Source organism: Choloepus didactylus, chromosome 4, assembly GCF_015220235.1.
Source record: "Choloepus didactylus isolate mChoDid1 chromosome 4, mChoDid1.pri, whole genome shotgun sequence".
Taxonomy (NCBI): Eukaryota; Metazoa; Chordata; class Mammalia; order Pilosa; family Megalonychidae; genus Choloepus; species Choloepus didactylus.
In genome coordinates, this window is record NC_051310.1 from 62754713 (window position 1) to 62776881 (window position 22169).

Sequence of the window (22169 nt, forward strand, 5' to 3'; positions counted from 1 at the left end):
CATGCAATTGTGCCTTCATTTGCTAGTAGCTGTTATGTAAAGAAGAAACTCAACCTCAAGCAGATACTTTGTCCAGAAATAAATAGAAAATGTGTCTTAAGTAAAGTTGATGAATTTATTCTTTTTTTTTCCTCTGTGGTATAAGGCATTAGAAAATACTTTGTAATGTACTTTATTCCAAGTTATAAAATGGATAGTTTTCTGTTGGGAATGTCCCATTATACTGAACACTGACTGACTTTTTGATGTACTAATAATTCATCATGTTCTCCCATAGAAATAAGAAGGCCATTCTGTCTTGAAAAAAATTTAGAGACTAAGCAACTTGTGCTTCTGCCTCCCTCTGAGATTGAGAGGTGGTAATTATAGTTGCTTATGGCCAAGATTCATGTAGGGATGTAATAGCAGATGTGTAAATTGAGACTATGTCTCACTTTTGGAAAGATTTGTCATCATACAGTTTTCTTAAGACAACTTTTTTGGTGGGGAAAGAAAATGAAGTAATGAAGAAAGGGAGAAGTAGATACAATAGAAAAAAAACAATGTAACTTGAGTCATGCAATAATTTATGATTTTCTTTTGATGCTCTTTTTCACAGTTGATGGTATGTTTAATTGCATCCATATTGTTAATCTCTTTTTTGAAGCTTATAGTAGCTGTTGAGCAAGAAGAAATTCCTAGGCTTCAGGCCCTATATGAGCGAGGGCTGCAAAATGGTGTCCCAGGCCTGCGGCTGATCCAGCAGGAGGATATAAAAAAGAAAGAGCCATATTGTAGGGTAAGTGATTCACCCACCCCCACACATGCGTTCAAAGGGACATTTTCACTCACAGCTCAGTCCTGTGATATGGAGGCTGGTGGTGAGCGCATCATTTGAAATCGATTTGATATCCTTGTCACAGAAGCAGTGAGGTGACAGACACAAGAAGGCATTACCACAGACTCTGGACACCTGGTTTATTCTTTCCCTGTGAAAAAATACCAGGATCAGCTGACATAAGCAAAGGCGAGAAGAGATGTGAGACCACAGGGCATGTTTGGAAAGCACTGAGCAGTGATGTGTGGTTGGAGCACAGAGTGTGTAGGGAGAGAAGATATGTGAGACTGGAAAGACAGGATTAGGCCTGTACAGAGGACCTGGCATTCATGCTAGCAACTTTTAAGTTTATCCAGTAGACTTGGGGAGCCACTGAAAATTTTTGAGGAGGGATAGCTAGTTTCTAATCTGTATTTTTGGAAGATAAGGCTAACATGAGTGTAAAGAATGGATTGTCAGATATCTTACTTAAACATGTGTGGTGGTTTCAAGCTGTATGTACCCCCAAAAAGTATGTTCTTAAAGTTAATGCATTCCTCTGTCTGTGGACCCATTGTAAGAAGGATTGTTTGGTGAGGCTATTTAAGTTAAGGTGTGACTCACCTTATTCAGGTAAGAGGATTAATCCTCTTACTGGAGACCTTTATAGGAAAATGAAATTCAGACAAAAAGAGAAAAGCCATGGAAGCAATAAGCTGAAAGCAAAGAAACCCAGAAGAGAAAGGAGACACCAGTAGATGCCACTATATGCCTTGCCGTTTGACAAAGGAGTCCAGAATTGCCAGCAGCTGGTCTTCAGGAAGAAAGCATTGTCTGTCTTGATGATGCCTACATTGGGATATTTTCATGGCTTTAAAACTGTAAGCTTGTAAGCTAATAAATTCCCATGGTTAAAGCTAACATATTTCATGATATCTGCTTTGAGTAGTTTAGCAAACTAAAACAACATACTGTGGGGAAAAATAGATCTTTTCTTTTTTCATGAAGGAGACATGAATAATAATATAATAGTTACTCTTACATGTCAGCTTTCACCAGAGACTGTCAGTCCAACCCCCAGCTCCACTCCAATGAATGGCCATTTTTCCTACTCCCCCAACCCCACTGTTTAATTGACAGTATACAGTAACTGGACTCCAGGTACCTGTCTTAGAGTGTGCCCTTGAACTCACTGCCAGGAAATGCTTATCAAAACCTTGGTTTAGAGGAACCCTGTGTATCGATATATCCTTGAGGATATGCATTCCATTCTTTCCTCTGCATCTCTCCAGGCCATTAGAGTGGTACACCTACATTGTAGTGTTTTGCCTTTGCCGCCACCCATCACCCACCCAATCTATTCCCCAACCCCAGATTACTCTGAATTGTACACTGGTTTTTTGGCATCAGCCTATGAAGGAGGCCATCGTGTCATTCACTGCATCTTCTGTAAGGATATGGTTGAGGACATATGTTGTTCACTGTGTTACACAATGTCTCACTTTGAAAGCCCTCAGGAGAAATTTCTCTCAGACCTCAATTCTAAGAATAATTTTCTTCTTCCTGGATGCAACTGGCTTGTTTTATTTATGGACATTGTGAATCATTTAGCTGATTGAATTCTGGTAAATTCAAATTAGTTTTATTTTGAAATTTTTGAGGACTTTTTCCTGATATCTGTTAAGATAATTAGGGATACTTAGTTATTTATTTTCTTTTCCCCCTGGTTTATAATTTCCCCTTTCCTGATGCTTTATTGTAACTCATTATTTTATTCTGTGTATTTCCTTTAAGCCGTATCAATTCCTTTCTGTGGTAAGATAGGCTGTTTGAAAACATGAGAGAGATATCCTAGGATATTATAAAACTGGAGTTGTCAATAACCCATAAAGAGCTGGTTGTTTAGACTGATTCCAGGCTTCAAGGAAAAAAATAAAAACTAGAATTAAAATCAAGATATGAAACTCACTTCCGTCCCTTATCCATATAGTGAATGACAAAAACTACTGAGTGCTTCCTGAAATTGACTAAACCTGTGTCTATTTCACAGCTTTCTGTGATTTTGATGGAATGTGGTTGTGAAACTAAGATGTTAGAATCTCACTGACTTGTTCCTATCAAATATTACCATGCCATTTGAGAATAAAAGTAATTTATAACCTCCCTCAAAAAGGCATGCTAATTTTCACATGATGTGTTTCTACTTTATATTTGCTAATGAAAAGCTCTTTTAAACCTTAAGACTGGTGTCAAAAAGAAAAAGAAAAAGAAAAAATATAAGAAGGTCATTTGAGTTGCTGACCCCACTGTAGATATGATCATGATATAAGAACAATATTGATTGTAGAGTTTGAAGAACAGGATTTCTGGTTTACTGGTGGTATTGAAACTTGGGAGATTTGGAAGATTCCAGGTGATTTTCTCTTGTTGGTTGCATATCCTTAAAATAGAAAAAACAGGAACAGGAAATTATGAAACTGTAGACTGTCCTTTGCTGTGAAAAATGCCTTTTCACACATTGTAAAGATTAAGGATGTGGCTGGATATTGTTCTCTGCACTTGATCATCCTCACGTGTCCTCTGAGTGAGGTAGAATGAGGTATGTGTGCATAGATAATAAAATTACATCTATAATTTTTTTAATTAGAGAAGTTATAAATTTACAGAAAAATCATGCAGAAAATGCAGTTTCCATTTACCCTTTCTCTCTCACATAGTTTTCCTTATACTAACACTTTCTAAAAATATTTATTCTAGTAACACTTATAGTACCTACTTTTCCCTTTTAACTACATTCAAATATATAATTTAGTGGTGTTAATTACCTTCACAATACTGTGCTACCATCACCATTGTCCAGTACCAAAACTTTTCCATCATCCCAAACTGAAACTTGGGGTACCAATTAAGCATTAATTCATTTCCTATCCCCATCCCTGCCCCTGATAACTTGTATTCAAGTTTTGACTCTGTGAATTTGCTTATTCTAATTATTTCATAAGTGAAATCATAAAATATTTGTTCTTTGGTGTCTGGCTTATTTCACTCAGCATGCTGTCTTCAAGGTTCATCCATGTTGTCGCATGTGTCAGAACTTCATTCCTTTTTATGGCTGAATAATATTCCATTGCATGTATATGCCACATTTTGTTTATGAATTCTTCTGTTGACAGACACTTAGCTTCCACCTTTTGGCAATTGTGTATAATCCCGCTTTGAACATGATGTGCAAATGTCTGTTCGTATCTTGCTTCCAGTTCTTTTCAGTACCTACAAGTGAATTGCTGGGCCAATAGTATTTCTATACTTAACTTTCTGAGGAACTGCCAAACTGTCTTCCACAAATATTCCCATTTCTGCACATCCTCTCCAATACTTATATTCCATTTTTTAAAATAGTAACTATTCCAGTGGGTGCGAAGTGGTACCTTGTGCTTTTGATTTGCATTTCCCTAATGGCTAGTGATGTTGAGCATCTTTTCATATACTTATTGGCCATTTGTGTATCTTCTATGGAGACATTTCTATTCAAGTCCTTTGCCCATTTTAAAATTGGGTTGTTTGTCTATTTGTTGTTGAGTCGTAGTAGTTCTTTATATATGTATATTTTTGATATTAGGCCCTTATTAGATGTGATTTGAAACTGTTTTCTTTCATTTTGTAGTTTTTTGAAAAAATTTCTTGATAATGTGCTTTGCACAAAAAGTTTTAATTTTGATGAAATCTAACTTATCTTTTTTTCCTTTGTTGCTTATGTTTTTTTATTTTTAATTTTTTATTATTGTGGGAAAATACACATAACATAAAATTTACCACTCTGACCACTTAAAGTATACAATTTAGTAGTGTTATGTACATTCATAATGTTGTGCAACTATAACCAGAATTTAGTTACAGAACTTTTTTACCACCCTAAATAGAAACTTCCTAACCATTAAATAGTCACTCCCCATTTCTCTCTCCCTCCCAGACTCTGGCAACAGAAATTTGCTTTCTATCTCTATGGACTTACCAATTCTGCATTCATATAACTGGAATCATACTATATGTGACATTTTGTGTCCGGCCTTTTCTTTCACTTAGCATGTTTTCAAGGTTCATCGATGGTATAGCAGGTAATGGATTTCATTGCTTTGTATGGCTGAATAATATTCCATTGTATGGATATACTACATTTTGCTTATACATTTATCTGTCAGGCATTTAGGTTGTTTCTACTTTCTGGCTTTTGTGAATATTGCTGTTATGAACATTTGCGTACAAGTTTTTGTTTGCACCTATTCAATATATATTCTTTTGGAGATACACACACACACACACACTCTTTTGGGTATATATGTACTTTGGGTTATATACCTAGGAGTGGAATTGCTTGATAATTCTGTGTTCATCTTGTTTAAGAATGAACAATCTCTCTTCCATAGCAGCTGCACCATTTTGCGTTCCCACCAGCAATGTATGAGGATTCCAATTTCTCCACATTTTCACCCATACTTCATAGGAAATTGTCTATGAAATTATAATCTATGGAGAAGGAGTCGAGACATAAGTTGTTTTTTTTTTAATTCAGTTTTATTGAGATATATTCACATACCATATAAGCATCCACAATTTCTAAACATCTTCATTGCTCCAAAAAAAAGATAAAAATAAGAATAAAAATAAAAGTATAAAAGTAAACCTCAAACATTGCATCCCCCCATCCCACTCTATTTTTCATTTAACTTTTGTCTCCATTTTTCTACTCATCTGTCCATACATTAGATAAAGGGAGGGTGAGCCAAAAGGTTTTCACAATCACAAAGTCACACCATGTAAGCTACATAGTTATACAGTTGTCTTTAAGAATCAAGGTTACTGGGTTGCAGTTCAGCAGTTTCATGTATTTCCTTCTAGCTATTCCAGCACACTAAAGACTAAAAACGGATATCTATATAGTGCATAAGAGTACCCTCCAGAGTGACCTCTCAACTCCATTTGAAGTCTCTCAGCCACTGAAACTTTAATCTGTTTCATTTTGCTTCCCCCTTTTGGTCAAGAAGATTTTCTCAATCGCACGATGCTGGGTCCAGGTTTATCCCCAGGAGTCATGTCCTGTGTTGCCAGGGAGGTTTACACTCCTGGGAGTCAGAGACATAAGTTTTTGTTTTGTTTTGTTTTGTTTTGTTTTGTTTTTTTATTAAATTCAGTTTTATTGAAATACGTTCACACACCATACAGTCATCCATGATATACAATCCACTGTCCACAGTATGATAACATAGTTATGCGTTCATCACCACAGTCTATCTCTGAACATTTTCCTTACATCAGAAAGAACCAGAACAAGAATAACTGCTTAACTTCCAACATGTTCCTACTTTACCCCAAGAAAGTTACCTAATATAGCAAAATTTCTGTGAACTTGCTCCTCCTATATCCATCAGAAATTAACAGACCATAGTCATTCCTGGGCATCCACAGAACATTAAATAGCTTATCTGTTCTTCTTGGATTATTGTTCCCCCTTCCTTAATTGCTCTCTATTGCTAGTTCCCCTACATTCTACATTATAAGCCATTTGTTTTATATTTTTCAAAGTTCACATTAGTGGTAGCATATAATATTTCTCTTTTTGTGCCTGGCTTATTTCACTTATCATTATGTCTTCAAGGTTCATCCATGTTGTCATATGTTTCACGAGATCGTTCCTTCTTACTGCCGCGTAGTATTCCATCGTGTGTATATACCACATTTTATTTATCCACTCATCTGTTGAAGGACATTTGGGTTGTTTCCATCTCTTGGCAATTGTGAATAATGCTGCTATGAACATTGGCGTGCAGATATCTGTTCGTGTCACTGCTTTCCGATCTTCCGGGTATATACCGAGAAGTGCAATCGCTGGTTCGAATGGTAACTCTATATCTAGTTTTCTAAGGAACTGCCAGACTGACTTCCAGAGTGGCTGAACCATTATACAGTCCGACCAACAGTGAATAAGAGTTCCAATTTCTCCACATCCCCTCCAGCATTTGTAGTTTCCTGTTTGTTTAATGGCAGCCATTCTAACCGGTGTTAGATGGTATCTCATTGTGGTCTTAATTTGCATCTCTCTAATAGCTAGTGAAGCTGAACATTTTTTCATGTGTTTCTTGGCCATTTGTATTTCCTCTTCAGAGAACTGTCTTTTCATATCTTTTGCCCATTTTATAATTGGGCCGACTGTACTATTGTCATTGAGTTGTAGGATTTCTTTATATATGCAAGATATCAGTCTTTTGTCAGATACATGGTTTCCAAAAATTTTTTCCCATTGAGTTGGCTGCCTCTTTACCTTTCTGAGAAATTCCTTTGAGGTGCAGAAACTTCTAAGCTTGAGGAGTTCCCATTTATCTATTTTCTCTTTTGTTGCTTGTGCTTTGGGTGTAAAGTCTAGGAAGTGGCCGCCTAATACAAGGTCTTGAAGATGTTTTCCTACATTATCTTCTAGGAGTTTTATGGTACTTTCTTTTATATTGAGATCTTTGGTCCATTTTGAGTTAATTTTTGTGTAGGGGGTGAGGTAGGGGTCCTCTTTCATTCTTTTGGATATGGATATCCAACTCTCCCAGCCCCATTTGTTGAAAAGACCATTATGACTCAGTTCAGTGACTTTGGGGGCCGTATCAAAGATCAGTCGGCCATAGATCTGAGGGTCTATCTCCGAATTCTCAATTCGATTCCATTGATCTATATGTCTATCTTTGTGCCAGTACCATGCTGTTTTGGCAACTGTGGCTTTATAATAAGCTTCAAAGTCAGGGAGTGTAAGTCCTCCCACTTCGTTTTTCTTTTTTAGAGTGTCTTTAGCAATTCGAGGCATCTTCCCTTTCCAAATAAATTTGATAACTAGCTTTTGCAAGTCTGCAAAGTAGGTTGTTGGAATTTTGATTGGGATTGCATTGAATGTGTAGATGAGTTTGGGTAGAATTGACATCTTAATGACATTTAGCCTTCCTATCCATGAACATGGAATATTTTTCCATCTTTTAAGGTCCCCTTCTATTTCTTTTAGTAGAGTTATGTAGTTTTCTTTGTATAGGTCTTTTACATCTTTGGTTAAGTTTATTCCTAGGTACTTGATTTTTTTAGTTGCTATTGAAAATGGTATCTTTTTCTTGAGTGTCTCTTCAGTTTGTTCATTTCTAGCATATAGAAACATTACTGACTTATGTACATTAACCTTGTATCCTGCTACTTTGCTAAATTTGTTTATTAGCTCTAGTAGCTGTATCGTCGATTTCTCAGGGTTTTCTAGATATAAGATCATATCATCTGCAAACAATGACAGTTTTACTTCTTCTTTTCCAATTTGGATGCCTTTTATTTCTTTGTCTTGCCGGATTGCCCTGGCTAGCACTTCCAGCACAATGTTGAATAACAGTGGTGACAGCGGGCATCCTTGTCTTGTTCCTGATCTTAGAGGGAAGGCTTTCAGTCTCTCACCATTGAGTACTATGCTGGCTGTGGGTTTTTCATATATGCTCTTTATCATGTTGAGGAAGTTTCCTTCAATTCCTACCTTTTGAAGTGTTTTTATCAAAAAGGGATGTTGGATTTTGTCAAATGCTTTTTCAGCATCTATTGAGATGATCAATTGATTTTTCCCTTTTGACTTGTTAATGTGTTGTAATACATTGATTGATTTTCTTATGTTGAACCATCCTTGCATGCCTGGAATAAACCCCACTTGGTCATGGTGTATGATTTTTTTAATGTGTCTTTGGATTCGATTTGCAAGTATTTTGTTGAGGATTTTTGCATCTATATTCATTAGGGAGATTGGCCGGTAGTTTTCCTTTTTTGTAACATTTTTGCCTGGTTTTGGTATTAGATTGATGTTAGCTTCATAAAATGAGTTAGGTAGTGTTCCATTTTTGTCAATGTTTTGAAAGAGTTTGAGTAAGATTGGTGTCAGTTCTTTCTGGAAAGTTTGGTAGAATTCCCCTGTGAAGCCATCTGGCCCTGGGCATTTATTTGTGGGAAGATTTTTGATGACTGATTGGATCTCTTTGCTTGTGATGGGTTGGTTGTGGTCTTCTATTTCTTCTCTGGTCAGTCTAGGTTGTTCATATGTTTCCAGGAAATTGTCCATTTCCTCTACATTATCCAGTTTGTTGCCATACAGTTGTTCATAGTATCCTCTTATAATTTTTTTAATTTCTTCAGGATCTGCAGTTATGTCACCTTTTTCATTCATTATTTTGTTTATATGGGTCTTCTCTCTTTTTGATTTTGTCAGTCTAGCTAGGGGCTTGTCAATCTTGTTGATCTTCTCAAAGAACCAACTTTTGGTGATATTTATCCTCTCTATTGTTTTTTTGTTCTCTATGTCATTTATTTCTGCTTTAATCCTTGTTATTTCTTTTCTTGTACTTGGTTTAGGATTGGTTTGCTGTTCATTTTCTAGCTTCTTCAGTTGATGCATTAGTTCTTTGATTTTGGCTCTTTCTTCCTTTTTAATATATGCGTTTAGTGCTATAAATTTCCCCCTTAGCACTGCTTTTGCTGCATCCCATAGGTTTTGGTATGTTGTGTTCTCATTTTCATTCGTCGCTATATATTTAGCAATTTCTCTTGCTATTTCTTCTTTAACCCACTGATTGTTTAGGAGTGTGTTGTTTAACCTCCAGGTATTTGTGAATTTTCTAAGTCTCTGATGGTTATTGACTTCTAATTGTATTCCATTGTGGTCAGAGAATGTGCTTTGAATAATTTCAATCTTTTTAAATTTATTGAGGCTTGTTTTATGTCCCAGCATATGATCTATTCTGGAGAAAGTTCCATGAGCACTAGAAAAGTATGTGTATCCTGGTGATTTGGGATGTAATGTCCTGTATATGTCTGTTAAATCTAATTCATTTATCAGATTGTTTAGGTTTTCAGTTTCCTTATTGGTCTTCTGTCTGGTTGATCTATCCATAGGAGAGAGTGATGTGTTGAAGTCTCCCACAATTATTGTGGAAACATCAATTGCTTCCTTTAGTTTTGCCAGTGTTTCTCTCATGTATTTTGTGGCACCTTGATTGGGTGCATAGACATTTACGATTGTTATTTCTTCTTGCTGAATTGCCCCTTTTATTAGTACGTAGTGGCCTTCTTTGTCTCTCAAAACATCCCTGCATTTGAAGTCTATTTTATCTGAGATTAATATTGCTACACCTGCTTTCTTTTGGCTGTAGCTTGCATGAAATATTTTTTTCCATCCTTTCACTTTCAGTTTCTTTGTGTCCCTGTGTCTAAGATGAGTCTCTTGTATGCAACATATTGATGGTTCATCTTTTTTGATCCATTCTGCGAATCTATATCTTTTAATTGGGGAGTTTATTCCATTTACATTCAACGTTATAACCGTGAAGGCATTTCTTGAATCAGCCATCTTATCCTTTGGTTTATGTTTGCCATATTTTTCCCCTCTGTCTATTAATATCCTTTATTGTACCCATACCGAATCTCTTTAGTACTGAACCTTTCTCCAAGTCTCTCTGTCCTTTCTTTGTTTCTCTGTCTGTAGGGCTCCCTTGAGTATCTCCAGTAGGGCAGGTCTCTTGTTAGCAAATTCTCTCAGCATTTGTTTGTCTGTGAAAAATTTAAGCTCTCCCTCAAATTTGAAGGAGAGCTTTGCTGGATAAAGTATTCTTGGCTGGAAATTTTTCTCACTCAGAATTTTAAATACATCATGCCACTGCCTTCTTGCCTCCATGGTGGCTGCTGAGTAGTCACTACTTAGTCTTATGCTGTTTCCTTTGTATGTGGTGAATTGCTTTTCTCTTGCTGCTTTCAGAACTTGCTCCTTCTCTTCTGTGTTTGATAGTGTGATCAGTATATGTCTCAGAGTGGGTTTATTTGGATTTATTCTATTTGGAGTTCGCTGAGCATTTATGATTTGTGTATTTATGTTGTTTAGAAGATTTGGGAAGTTTTCCCCAACAATTTCTTTGAATACTCTTCCTAGACCTTTGCCCTTTTCTTCCCCTTCTGGGACACCAATGAGTCTTATATTTGGGCGTTTCATATTATCTATCATATCCCTGAGGTCCATTTCGATTTTTTCAATTTTTTTCCCCATTCTTTCTTTTATGCTTTCATTTTCCATTCTGTCATCTTCCAGGTCACTGATTCGTTGTTCAACTTCCTCTAGTCTTGTACTATGAGTGTCCAGAATCTTTTTAATTTGGTCAACAGTTTCTTTAATTTCCATAAGATCATCCATTTTTTTATTTAGTCTTGCAATGTCTTCTTTATGCTCTTCTAGGGTCTTCTTGATTTCCTTTATCTCCCGTACTATGGTCTCATTGTTCATCTTTAGTTCTTTGAGTAGCTGCTCTAGGTGCTGTGTCTCTTCTGGTATTTTGATTTGGGTGCTTGGGCTTGGGTTATCCATATCGTCTGTTTTTTTCATATGCTTTATAATTTTCTGTTGTTTTTGGCCTCGTGGCATTTGCTGAACTTGATAGGGTTCTTTTAGGATTTGTAGATCAATTGAAGTCCTTATCTCTAATTTATCAGATCTACAGCTTCGTGGAGTACACTTTCTCTAACTAAGCAGCAGGTGGCGTCCACGAGCCACCTGTTCTCCACAAGCCAGTTCTGCCCTGCTTATCCTTTTTGGTGAGTGGGGGAGTGAGTCTTGTGGGGTCCAATTGGTGTACCAAGCTTGTGTGTGTAGTTGGTGTTGCCTGCCCTGTATGTGGGGTGTGTTTCTGGGCAGTCGGGGAGGGGGGGTGGCCCTAACAATCAAATCTCCCTGGTGATCCTAGAGTTTTAAAGCTGCTGCAATAGTCTAATCCTTCAGTTCAGTCCTGCCACAGTTTGTCTCTGCCACTGACCCACAAGTCCTTGGTATTGGCGTATGGCTCCTGAGACTTGCAAGTGGGCCCCTCTTCCAGGCCGTGCACCCCGGGTCCTCTGTTGAGGGATGACTGTGCTATGTCATAGGTGAGTGCCGTCCCCCCAGGGCAGTTCTGGGCTGCTGGGCTGTGTAGGGAGGCTCCCAGTCTGCTGAAATGATGGCTGAATGGGGCTTTGTTAATTCACACTGCTCTTCCTTCCCAACTCTGGGACAATCAGCTGAGGTTGCAGGGAAGGCTAATGTCCACGCCCAGTTTTGTGGTGTGTGCCTGTTATTTGAAGCACTTCCGTCACACTGGGTTGTCTGGGGCAGCTCTGGGCTATGGGGCTGGCGATGGGCAGGAGTGTTTCCTGTCCACCAGGATGATGGCTGTGAGCGGACACCCCCCTTTTCTTGGGAAGTTGTGGTGTTTAGTGAATTTTCTCAGCCACTGGATTATTGCGTTTTGTCTCAGAGCTCTCCTAGTTGTGCTCTTGACTTGACCTGCCCAAATAGCAAGTCTTTGAAGCTTTCTGTATTGGGCTTCTTAGAGTAATTGTTTTAGAAAAAGAAAAAAGGATTAAAAAAAAAAAACAAAAAAAAACAAAAAAAACAAAAAAAACAGGCCCTCCTCAGAGATCTAATGGGTTATTGAAATGCTAAGAGACAAAGCAACCAGGGCCATTAAGGAAAGTTCCACAGGGCAGAGAGATCAGCTTTTCTTCGGGATTTGCATATGCGCCTCAGGGCCCTTCCCCTTTCTATGTTCACCAGAACTCCAAAAATCCTCCGCTTTTATTTTGGAGTTTTTCATGTTGTTTTTTTTCTATGCCTGTCTCCTCTCTGCTGGGCTGGCTGCTCTCAGATTCTCTGGTGTCTGGTCTCAGTCTATCTATGGTTGGAGTTTGAATCAGTAGAATGAGTTTCCGATAAGGGCTGCCACTGCAGTTCTCCCTTCTCCTTCCCGGAGCTGACAGCCCCTCCTCCCCCGGGACTGAGCCTGGCAGGGAGGGGCGCGGGTCCCCTGGCCGCAAAAACTTACAGATTTCGCTGATCTCAGCAGTTCCACGTTTTCATGAGTGTTGTATGAAGTATGCCCAAAGTCAGATTGCTCTGTGGTGTCCAGTCCACGCAGTTCCTGGCTTTCTACCTACTTTCCTGGAGGAGTAACTAAAACATACAGCTCACCAGTCTGCCATCTTGCCCCGCCTCCTGTTGGGAGGATTTTGATGACTGATTCAATCTCTTAACTTGTAATTGATCTGTTGAGGTTTTCTGTTCTTCTAGATTCAGTGTAGGTTACTCATGTGTTACTAGGAATTTGTTCGTTTCCTCAAAATTGTCTAATTTGTTGTCATATTGTTGTTCATTGTACCCTCTTATGATCCTTTTAATTTCTGTGGAGTCAGTAGTAATGTCCCCTCTCTTATTTCTGATTTTATTTGCATCTACTCTCTTCTGTTCTTTATCAGTCTAACTAAGGGTTTGTCGGTTTTATTGATCCTCTCAAGACAACCAACTTTTGGTTTTGTTAATGCTACTGGTTTTTTTTGTTTTTTAATTCTCAATTTCATTTATTTCTTCTCTAATTTCTCTTATTTCTTTCCTTCTGCTTGCTATGAGATTAGTTTGCTGTTCTTTTTCTAGTTCCTCCAGATGTGCAGTTAGGTCTTTGATTTTAGCTCCTTCTTTTTTTAATGTAGGCATTTAGGGCTATAAATTTCCCTCTCAGCACTGCCTTCACTGCATCCCATAAGTTTAGATGTATTTTGTTCTCATTTGCATTTGCCTCAAGATACTTACTGATTTCTCTTGCAATTTCTTCTTTGACCCACTGTGTGTTGTTTAGTCTCCATTTATTTGTGAATTTTCCAGTTCTCTGCCTGTTACTGATTTACAGCTTCATTCCATTAAGGTCAGAGAAAGTGCTTTGTATAATTTCAATATTTTTAAATTTATTGAGACTTGTTTTGTGACCTAATAGGTGGTCTATCCTGTAGAATGATCTATGAGCACTAAAGAAGAATGTTTATCCTGCTGTTTTGGAGTACATTGTTTTGTATATGTCGTTAGATCTAGTTTATTTATCATGTTATTCAAGTTCTCTGTTTCCTCACTGATCCTCTGTCTAGATGTCCTATTCATTGAGGGTGGTGTATTGAAGTCTCCAACTATTATTGTAGAGACATCTGTTTCTCTCTTCAGTTTTACCAGTGTTTGCCTCATTTATTTTGGGGCACTCCGGTTAGATGCATAAATATTTATGAATGTTATTTCTTCTTTGTGGATTACCCCTTTTATCAGTATAGTTTCCTTTGTTGTCTCTTGTAACAGTTTTGGATTTAAAGTCTGTTTTGTCCAATATTAGTATAGCTACCCTAGCTCTTTTTGGTTATTATTTTTGTGGAATACTTTTTTACAACCTTTTACTTTCAACCTATTTTGGTCCTTGGGTTTAAGGTGAGTCTCTTATAGATAGCATATAGATAAATCATACTTTTTTATCCATTCTGCCAATCTTTGTCTTTTGATTGGGGAATTTAATCCATTAACATTCAGTATTATTGCTGTAAAGGGAGTACTTACTTCAACCATTTTTATCCTTTGGTTTTTATGTCATATCTTATTTTGTCTCTCCTTTTATCCTTTTAGTTACCCTTAATGATAATCTTCATTTCTACACTCGCCACCAAGCCTCTCTCCTGTCTTTTCCTTTCAGCCTGCAGAACTATTTTTAGTATTTCTTTTAGTATTTTAGTATCTCTTGATGATGAACTCTCTCGGTTTTAATTTATCTGTGACTATTTTAAACTCTCCCTCATTTTTATTTATTTTTTTAAGTTCAATTTTATTGAGATATATTCACATACCATCAGTCATCCATGAGGAGCAAAACAGTGTACAATCAATTGTTCACAGTGCCATTAGATAGTTGTGCATTCATCACCACAATCAGTTTTTGAACATTGTCATTACCACACACAAAAAAGAATAAGAATAAAAGTTAAAGTAAAAAAGAACACTCAAAACATCCTGTACCCCCCATCTCTTCCTATAATTCATTTACTTTTTGTCCCCGTTTTTCTATTCTTCTGTCCATACACTGTATAAGGGGAGTGGGAACCTTAAAGTTTTCACAATCACATGGTCACACAGTATAAGGTATATAGTTATAGAATCTTCTTCAAGAATAAAAGCTACTGGGTTGCAGTTCAACAGTTTCAGGTATTTCCTTCTAGCTATTACAATACACTAAAAACTAAAAAGGGATATCTATATAATGCATAGAATAACCTCCAGAATGACCTCTCAAATCTATCTGAGATCTCTCAGCCACTGGAAATTTATTTTGTTTCCTTTCTCTTCCCCATTTTGGTCCAAGAAGGCTTTCTCAATCCCATGATGCCAGGCCAAGGTCATCCCTGGGAGTCATATCCTGTATTGCCAGGGAGATTTACACCCCTGGGAGTCATGTCCCATGAAGGGGGGAAGGCATTGAGTTTACCTGCAGAGTTGGCTTAGAGAGAGGCCACATCTGAGCAACAAAAGAGGTTCTCTAGGTGTGGCTCTTAGGCACAATTTTAAGTAGGCTTAGCTTTTCCTTTGCAGTAACAAACTTCCTAGGGCAAGCCCCAAGATCAAGGGCTTGGCTTTCTAAATTGGTAATCTCCAGTGCTTGTGAGAGTATCATTAATTCCCCAGGTGGGGAAATTTAATATTCCCACATTTTCCCCCAGTCCCTCAAGGGGGCTTTGCAAATACATCTTTATTCTCTGCCCAAATTACCCTGGGATGTATTGGGGCTTCACACTAACCTGTACAAACCTACCAGATTTCACTCCCTATTCAACATTCCATGTAATTATGTTGTTTGAATAAACTAACCATATAAGTTAAATTATGTAGTGTGTTACAAAAATATAGATTTTGCACTTAATAAAATCTCTTCCTTTGGTTTCACAGAGAAGTTGAAGTTTTAAAACACCATATCATCCTTTACCTTTAGTCTGATTTACCTTAGTCCCAACCAAGTCCATTTCATTCATATCTCTAATTGAAGTCTGATCTCTTTTTTCAGACTCCTTAACATTTGCTGTATGGTTTAATACTGACATTCATAGCTGCTGGACTCTGGCTCTGAATCTCAGGTGTCAGACAGATGCCCAAAGTTCCCGGGACTGACCGGATTATACCAAAGAGCTCAGGATCTCAGAATTTAGAAATAACCATTACAACTCAGGAAGAGACATAACTGCTGTAATTGCTTACAATCTAGGAACCTTTACAATAAGCTTTCCCCTGATAACCTATGCTCGCAGACTTAATTCTCAGAGCTTGCACATTATAGTTAGTCCATATTAGTGAGGCTTTATAATGTTTTCCTTTTCATTTCTGGTTTATTTCACTCAACATACTGTCCTCAATGTCCATTTACCTCACAACTTCACTCCTGTAGCAGCTCAATATTCCATTTATGGTATACACCACAGTTTGCCATTCCGTTCATCAGCTGGCACTGCGAATCATGAATAGTGACACCATAAAACCCACTATGCAAATGTCCATTCATGTCCCTCTTTTTAGTTCTTCCAAGTATATACCCAGTAACCGAGTTGCAGGACTGTGTGGCAACCCCATGCTTAGCTTCCTGTGGAACAACCACACTGCCCTCCAGATGGGCTGCACTATTCTACTTTCCCACCAATGGTGATTAGGTACATCCCTTTCTCCACATTTTCTCCAGCACTTATATCCCTCTGTTTATTTTTTAGATGGCTTTATTCACACACCATACATTCCATCCTAAGTAAACAATCAATGGTTCCCTGTATAATTACGTAGTTATGCATTTACCACCACTATCTATATAAGGACATTTCCATTGCTTCCACAAAGAAAGAGGAAGAGGCGAAAAAAGTAAAAAGAAAAAAGAAAAAGAAAGAAAAAATGACAACTAAAAAGCAACAAAAGAAAAAATAAAGTTAAAATAAAATGCAATAAAAAAGTCAGACAACACCACCAATGCCAAAAATCCCATATCCCTGCCTTATATCCCCCTCTTATAGACACTTAGCTTGGGTATATTGCTTGTGTTACAATTAATGGAAGCAAATTACAATGTTACTGTTAACTATAGACTCTAGTTTACATTGTTTGTAACCCCATTTTTAACACATTGCAAAGTTGACATTCATTTGTTCTCCCTCATGTAAACACATATTTGTACATTTAATCACAGTCATTGACCACTCTAGGTTTCACTAAGTATACAGTCTCAGTCTTTATCTTCTATCTTTCTATCTTTCCTTCTGGTCTCCTACATGCTCCTAACCTTCCTCTTTCAGCCAAACTCACAGTCATCTTTGTTCAGTGTACTTACATTACTGTGTTATCATCACCCAAAATTGTGTTCCAAACCTCTCCTATCATTTCGTGTCTGCCTGCAGTGCTCCCTTTAGTATTTCCTGTAGGGCATGTATCTTGTTCACAAACTCTCTCAGTGTCCTTTTGTCTGGGAATATTTTAAACTCTCCCTCATTTTTGAAGGAAGTGTTGCCAGATATAGAATTCTTGGTTAGCAGTTTTTCTCTTTCAGAATCTTAAAATATATTGTAACACTGCTTTCTTGCCTCCATTTCTGCTGAGAAATCTGCATATAGTCTTATCGAGCTTCCTTTGTATGTGATGGATTGCTTTTCTCTCACTGCTTTCAGAATTTGTCTTTGACATTTGATAATCTGATTATTAAATGTCTTAGCATAGGTCTATTCTGTTTGGGATATGTGGTACTTCTTCGATCTGTAATTTTATATCTTTCATAAGAGATGGGAAATTTTCAGTGACTTTTTCCTCTATTATTGTTTCTGCCCCTTTTCCCTTCTCTTCTCCTTCTGGGACACCTATGACATGTACATTCATGTGCTTTGTGTCATCATTCAGTTCCCTGAGACGCTGCTCATATTTTTCCATTCTTTTCCCTATCTGTTCTTTTGTGTGTAGGATTTCAGATATCCTGTCCTCCAGCTCATGAATCTTTTCTTCTGCCTCTTCAAATCTGCTGTTGTATGTCTCCATTGTGTTTTTTATCTCTTGTATTGTGCCTTTCATTCCCATAGCTTCTGCCAATTGTTTTTTTGAAACTTTCATGTTCTTTCTTATGTTTACCAAATGTCTTCTTTATAGCCTTCATCTCTTTTGCTCTATCTTCCCTCAACTCGCTGATTTGATTTTTGGATTGATTTATAAACGTTGCTTGATTAATAATTAGTTGTTTCAATTCCTGTATCTCAGTTGAAGTGTAAGTTTGTTCCTTTGACTAGGCTGTATCTTCATTTTCCTGTGTGACTTGTAATTTTTTTTTTTTCCCCTGTCTAGGCATCTGGTTTTCTTGATTACACCAGTCAGATTTTGCCAGACCAGATGGGCCCAGGTCTCAGGATGTAGGTGCAATCAGTATCAGGTTTCCTTCAGGAGCAGGTTGTCAGATGTTCCTGTGAGGCCTCTAGACTTGGTGCTTTTTCTATCCTGTCCAGCAGGTGGCACTTTTCAGCTGGCAGCTCCCCACTGGTGTAAAGAGTTGTGGTCCCTTTAATTCTCTGTGGACCCTGTCCTGGTCAGGGGCTGAGGGTGTGAGAAGCCGACTTAAGTTGTTTCTGGTCCCCCCTGCCCCCCCAGGCCCTGGGGTCTGAGTTCTCTGAGGGAGCTGGGCCCTGCCCCCCTTTTCTTAGGGAAGATACACCCCCCCAGGGAGTTATCTTCTGCACTTGAATTCCTCCCTTGTCTTTCTATCTCTCTTAACTCCACCCTTGCCTGGGTCAACAATTGAAAATGCCTGAGGCGTTCTCTAATGAGTTGCTTAGAATGAGAGGAAAAAAAAGGAAAAAGAGCACAAGCCCCTTTTCAGAGCCAGTCCCCAACCCCTCAGCTTCTCTGGTTGACTGGTGTTTGTACCCAGTTCTCTGTGCCCCTTTTCTTGGGGCACAGCCATTTTCCAGTACACAGAGCTCAGCCGTCTCCAAAAGCCTCTGTTTTTATTTAGTTGTGTATTTTTTTTTCTTCAGCCCTGCGTCCTCTCTGCCAGGAGGAACTTCAGATTTCTGCTTGCTCAGGGCTTATCTGTACTTGTAGCTTGTATTCAATAGTACAAAATTTTTAAATTAAAACCACAGTTGGAGCTTGGTTGAGCTACCATCCCTTGCTCCCAGCAGGGACTGCTTCTTTCTCCCACAGCGAAGTTTTGCAACACAGCCTGCTGTGCAGGTAGAGGAGGGGCACCAGCTCCGCAGTTTTACTTACAGTTCTGTGCTGCGTTCTCAGCCATTCTACCCATTCCAGGCTGGTGAATAATATGTGAGCAGTCACGGATGTCCTCTGTTCTGGTTTGCTAATGCTGCCCTTTTGCAAAACACAGAAATGGATTGGCTTTTATAAAGGGGGTTTATTTGGTTGCAGAGTTACAGTCTTAAGGCCATTAAGTGTCCAAGGTAAGGCAACAACAAAGGGCACCTTCACTGGAGAAAGGCCATTGGCATCCAGAAAACCTCTGTTAGCAGGGAAGGCATGTGGCTAGTGTGTGCTGCTCCCAGGTTGTGTTTCAGAATTGCATTCTCCAAAGTGTTGCTCTTGGGGCATTTTGTCCTCTCTTAGTTGCAGCTGCTCTTCAAAATGTCACTCTCAGTTGCTCTCTAGAGGGTTCTCCTGTTTGTGAACCCCTTTATTAGACTCCAGTAAACTAATTAAGGCCCACACTGAATGGGTGAGGCCATACCTCCATGGAGACTTTCAATCAGAGGTCACACCCTAAGCAAAGTGTCACTCACAGTTGGGTGGGTCACATCTCCATAGAAACACTCAATTAGAAGGTTCCAATCTAATCAGCACTAATACTTCTGCCCCTACAAGATTGCATTAAAGAATATGGCTTTTTCTGGAGGGCATAATATATCCAAACTGGTACATCCCCAATAATTGTTCCATACTGTTTACTAGTTGTTCCTGGCTATTTACTAGTTGCTGTAGAGGACTAACTAAATTCCGCACCTCTTTATGCCGCCATCTTGCCCCCGTCCACTCGCCCTCATTTTTGAAGGACAATTTTTCATTTTTATTTTTTGCCTTGGATTATAAAAAACTTTATTTTGTAAGCTGTTTTCATATTCATTATTTCATTATTCCATTTGGGCATCAAACATTCTTGTAAGGTGGCATGTGTACATTACTACCATTTTTCAGATAAGAAAATGAGACACAGGTTATTTAACTTCTTCTATGTCACTTAGCTGGTTTGTGTTGACAAAAGAGCTTGGGCTTGGATCTTCTTTCTGAGTCCAACATCCTTTCTGCTGCAGACACCCAAGCAGCTGGTCACACTGTAGCTAAACAGCTTAGTTTGAATTAGCCTTTATGATACAGATATTTACTGGGGGTACTAGTTAATCAGAATTCAACCCACTGCCCTGAATACGATTCCAGATATTAGAATCTAAGATAACTTAAAGCTCAGTGAATTTCCTAAAATTAAAAACAGTAGAAACCCTGGCTATCCAGTTTTTACTGTCCCTTTGCAAGAACTAATTAAAGCTTATGGATAAAAGTTACTGGGTTGTTGCATTCTTCTAAAGTGAATTTCCAATTCACTTTAAATACTAAGGATTAAAGGTTTTTAAAGCTTTTTCTAAAATTCTAGCCATAGGCTTCTTCCCCTTTTACTCATCAACTCTCCCTAAGCAATCTCAACTACTGCTGAGCCTCAACATCCTCTTGCACACTGACAATCCCAGGTTTCTCTCTCTGTCTAGCCTGTTTCTCTCTCCTGATGGTGAGCCCAGTACATTCAACTGCTTACAAGAAATTTCCATCTGGATGCTTTGTAAGCACCCTGAATATCAAAAACTGAATTTGTTATCTTAATTACACCAAAATCTCCTAAATTCTCCTAACTAAATTTCCTATTTTGAAAAATATCAGGACCTTCTTCCTGTTAGTCAAGCTAGACTTGACTCCTCTCTCTTCATTTCCCACAATACACTTAATACTCTTCTTTCTGTCCTATGACTACTTTACATTTTTGTTTCTCTTGTCTTCATCCCTCTAATATCTGTTCTCACACTCATGTTCCCACACTGCTTTCTTATTGGTCTCCTACCCCCAGTTTCATCCCCCCTTCATCATTTCTCATGCACTATTCCATGGTTATCTTTTTCAAACAGGAATGTCACCACATTTTCCCCCTCCTTCAAAATGTCAATGCTTCCATTCTAGGCCCCTTAGAATTCTACCCATGACTGTACAAAATCTGGCCCTACCTTTCTAGAATCATCCCCATCACCTCCTAATAATGAGGGGGAGTATGGCATAATGATTGAGAATGTAGGCACTTAGTCAAGATTACCTGGCTTTACCATTAAGTTTCTTAATGTATTTGGGCCTCATTTTTCTTCATCTGGAAAATGGGATAATAGTAATTATACTTACCTGACTCATTGGGTAATTTTTAATTGCTGAGAAAAGACATAACTGATATGTTCAAAGGATTCAATAAATGTTAGCTATAACTGTGAGCTTCCTTATCCAGCCATAAGTAAATACTTATTATCCTGTGCTCTTTATGCCAAGAAAGCCCCCACCCCTCTTTCCTGGTGGTTCAGTGCCACAGTCTTCAAGATCCAACTCAAGTATTATCTCCCTGTGAAGCTCTCTCTCCTCCTCCAGTAGTTAGTTACTCCTTCCCTTTGGGCTCTGTAGCCTTAATATGTCTTACTACCCTTACACTTTGTACTGTAATGTGTGTGTATATATATGTATATATATATATTTTTTCAATTGTAGAAACATATATACAGCCTAAATCTTCCCATTCTAATCCCTCCCTAGCATTCCATTAGTGGGATTAATCGCATTTAGAATGTTGCAATGCTATCACCTTCCCACCTTCCATGTTATGTATATATTTTTATGTACCTGGCCTTTTCCTTCAACTCTAGTTTGAGCTCCTAAGAGAGGTAGCGTTGTTTCCAGTGCTGCTGCCTTTCACAGTGCCTGATTGAATAGGCATGCAGTACAGCTTTGCTGAATGACTAGATCTTCATTCCTTAAATTATGGGAACTAACGGACTCTGCTTTGCAACACTGTTATTTGCTTGAGAGCCTCAGACCACATCTTCCCCATCTTTGTGTCCTGGAAGCACCAAGAGTTCTTCCCACAACTCCTCTATTGTTAAAAACCACACATCTGTATCCTAATTCTTCACTGACATGGATCATATGAAGGATATATGGTTCCTTGCTTATTCAGTAAGGCCAGGCAACAATAAGATAGTAGGACTGGTGTCAGCATCCATGTAACACTTAATGTTATCATTATCAAACCAGTCCAGTGAAATCTGCCCTCCATCTGCAGTTTTAATAAGCTCATTCCTGTACTGCTCTGGGGGTTTGGAGGTGATGAAAGGTCTCCACAGTCTCTCCTTGCCTCTCCCAGCACCAAGCCATCAGGTAGTATATTTCTGTCACGACGGGATA

At 38.3% G+C, this 22169-nt stretch overlaps 1 protein-coding gene across 3 annotated transcripts in view; it reads left to right on the forward strand.

Moving 5' to 3' along the window:
- The window catches only part of L2HGDH (L-2-hydroxyglutarate dehydrogenase), a 106806-nt gene that overhangs the window by 36411 nt on the left and 48226 nt on the right, over nucleotides 1-22169 (forward strand). For 2 of the 3 annotated variants that reach the window (XM_037832770.1, XM_037832771.1), the window contains exon 4: nucleotides 647-778. The exons of the other annotated variant lie outside the window; for it this stretch is intronic. In XM_037832770.1, coding sequence (XP_037688698.1) covers nucleotides 647-778 — 132 coding nt within the window. The remainder of the gene's footprint in view (nucleotides 1-646; nucleotides 779-22169) is intronic. 3 annotated transcript variants of the gene reach the window in all.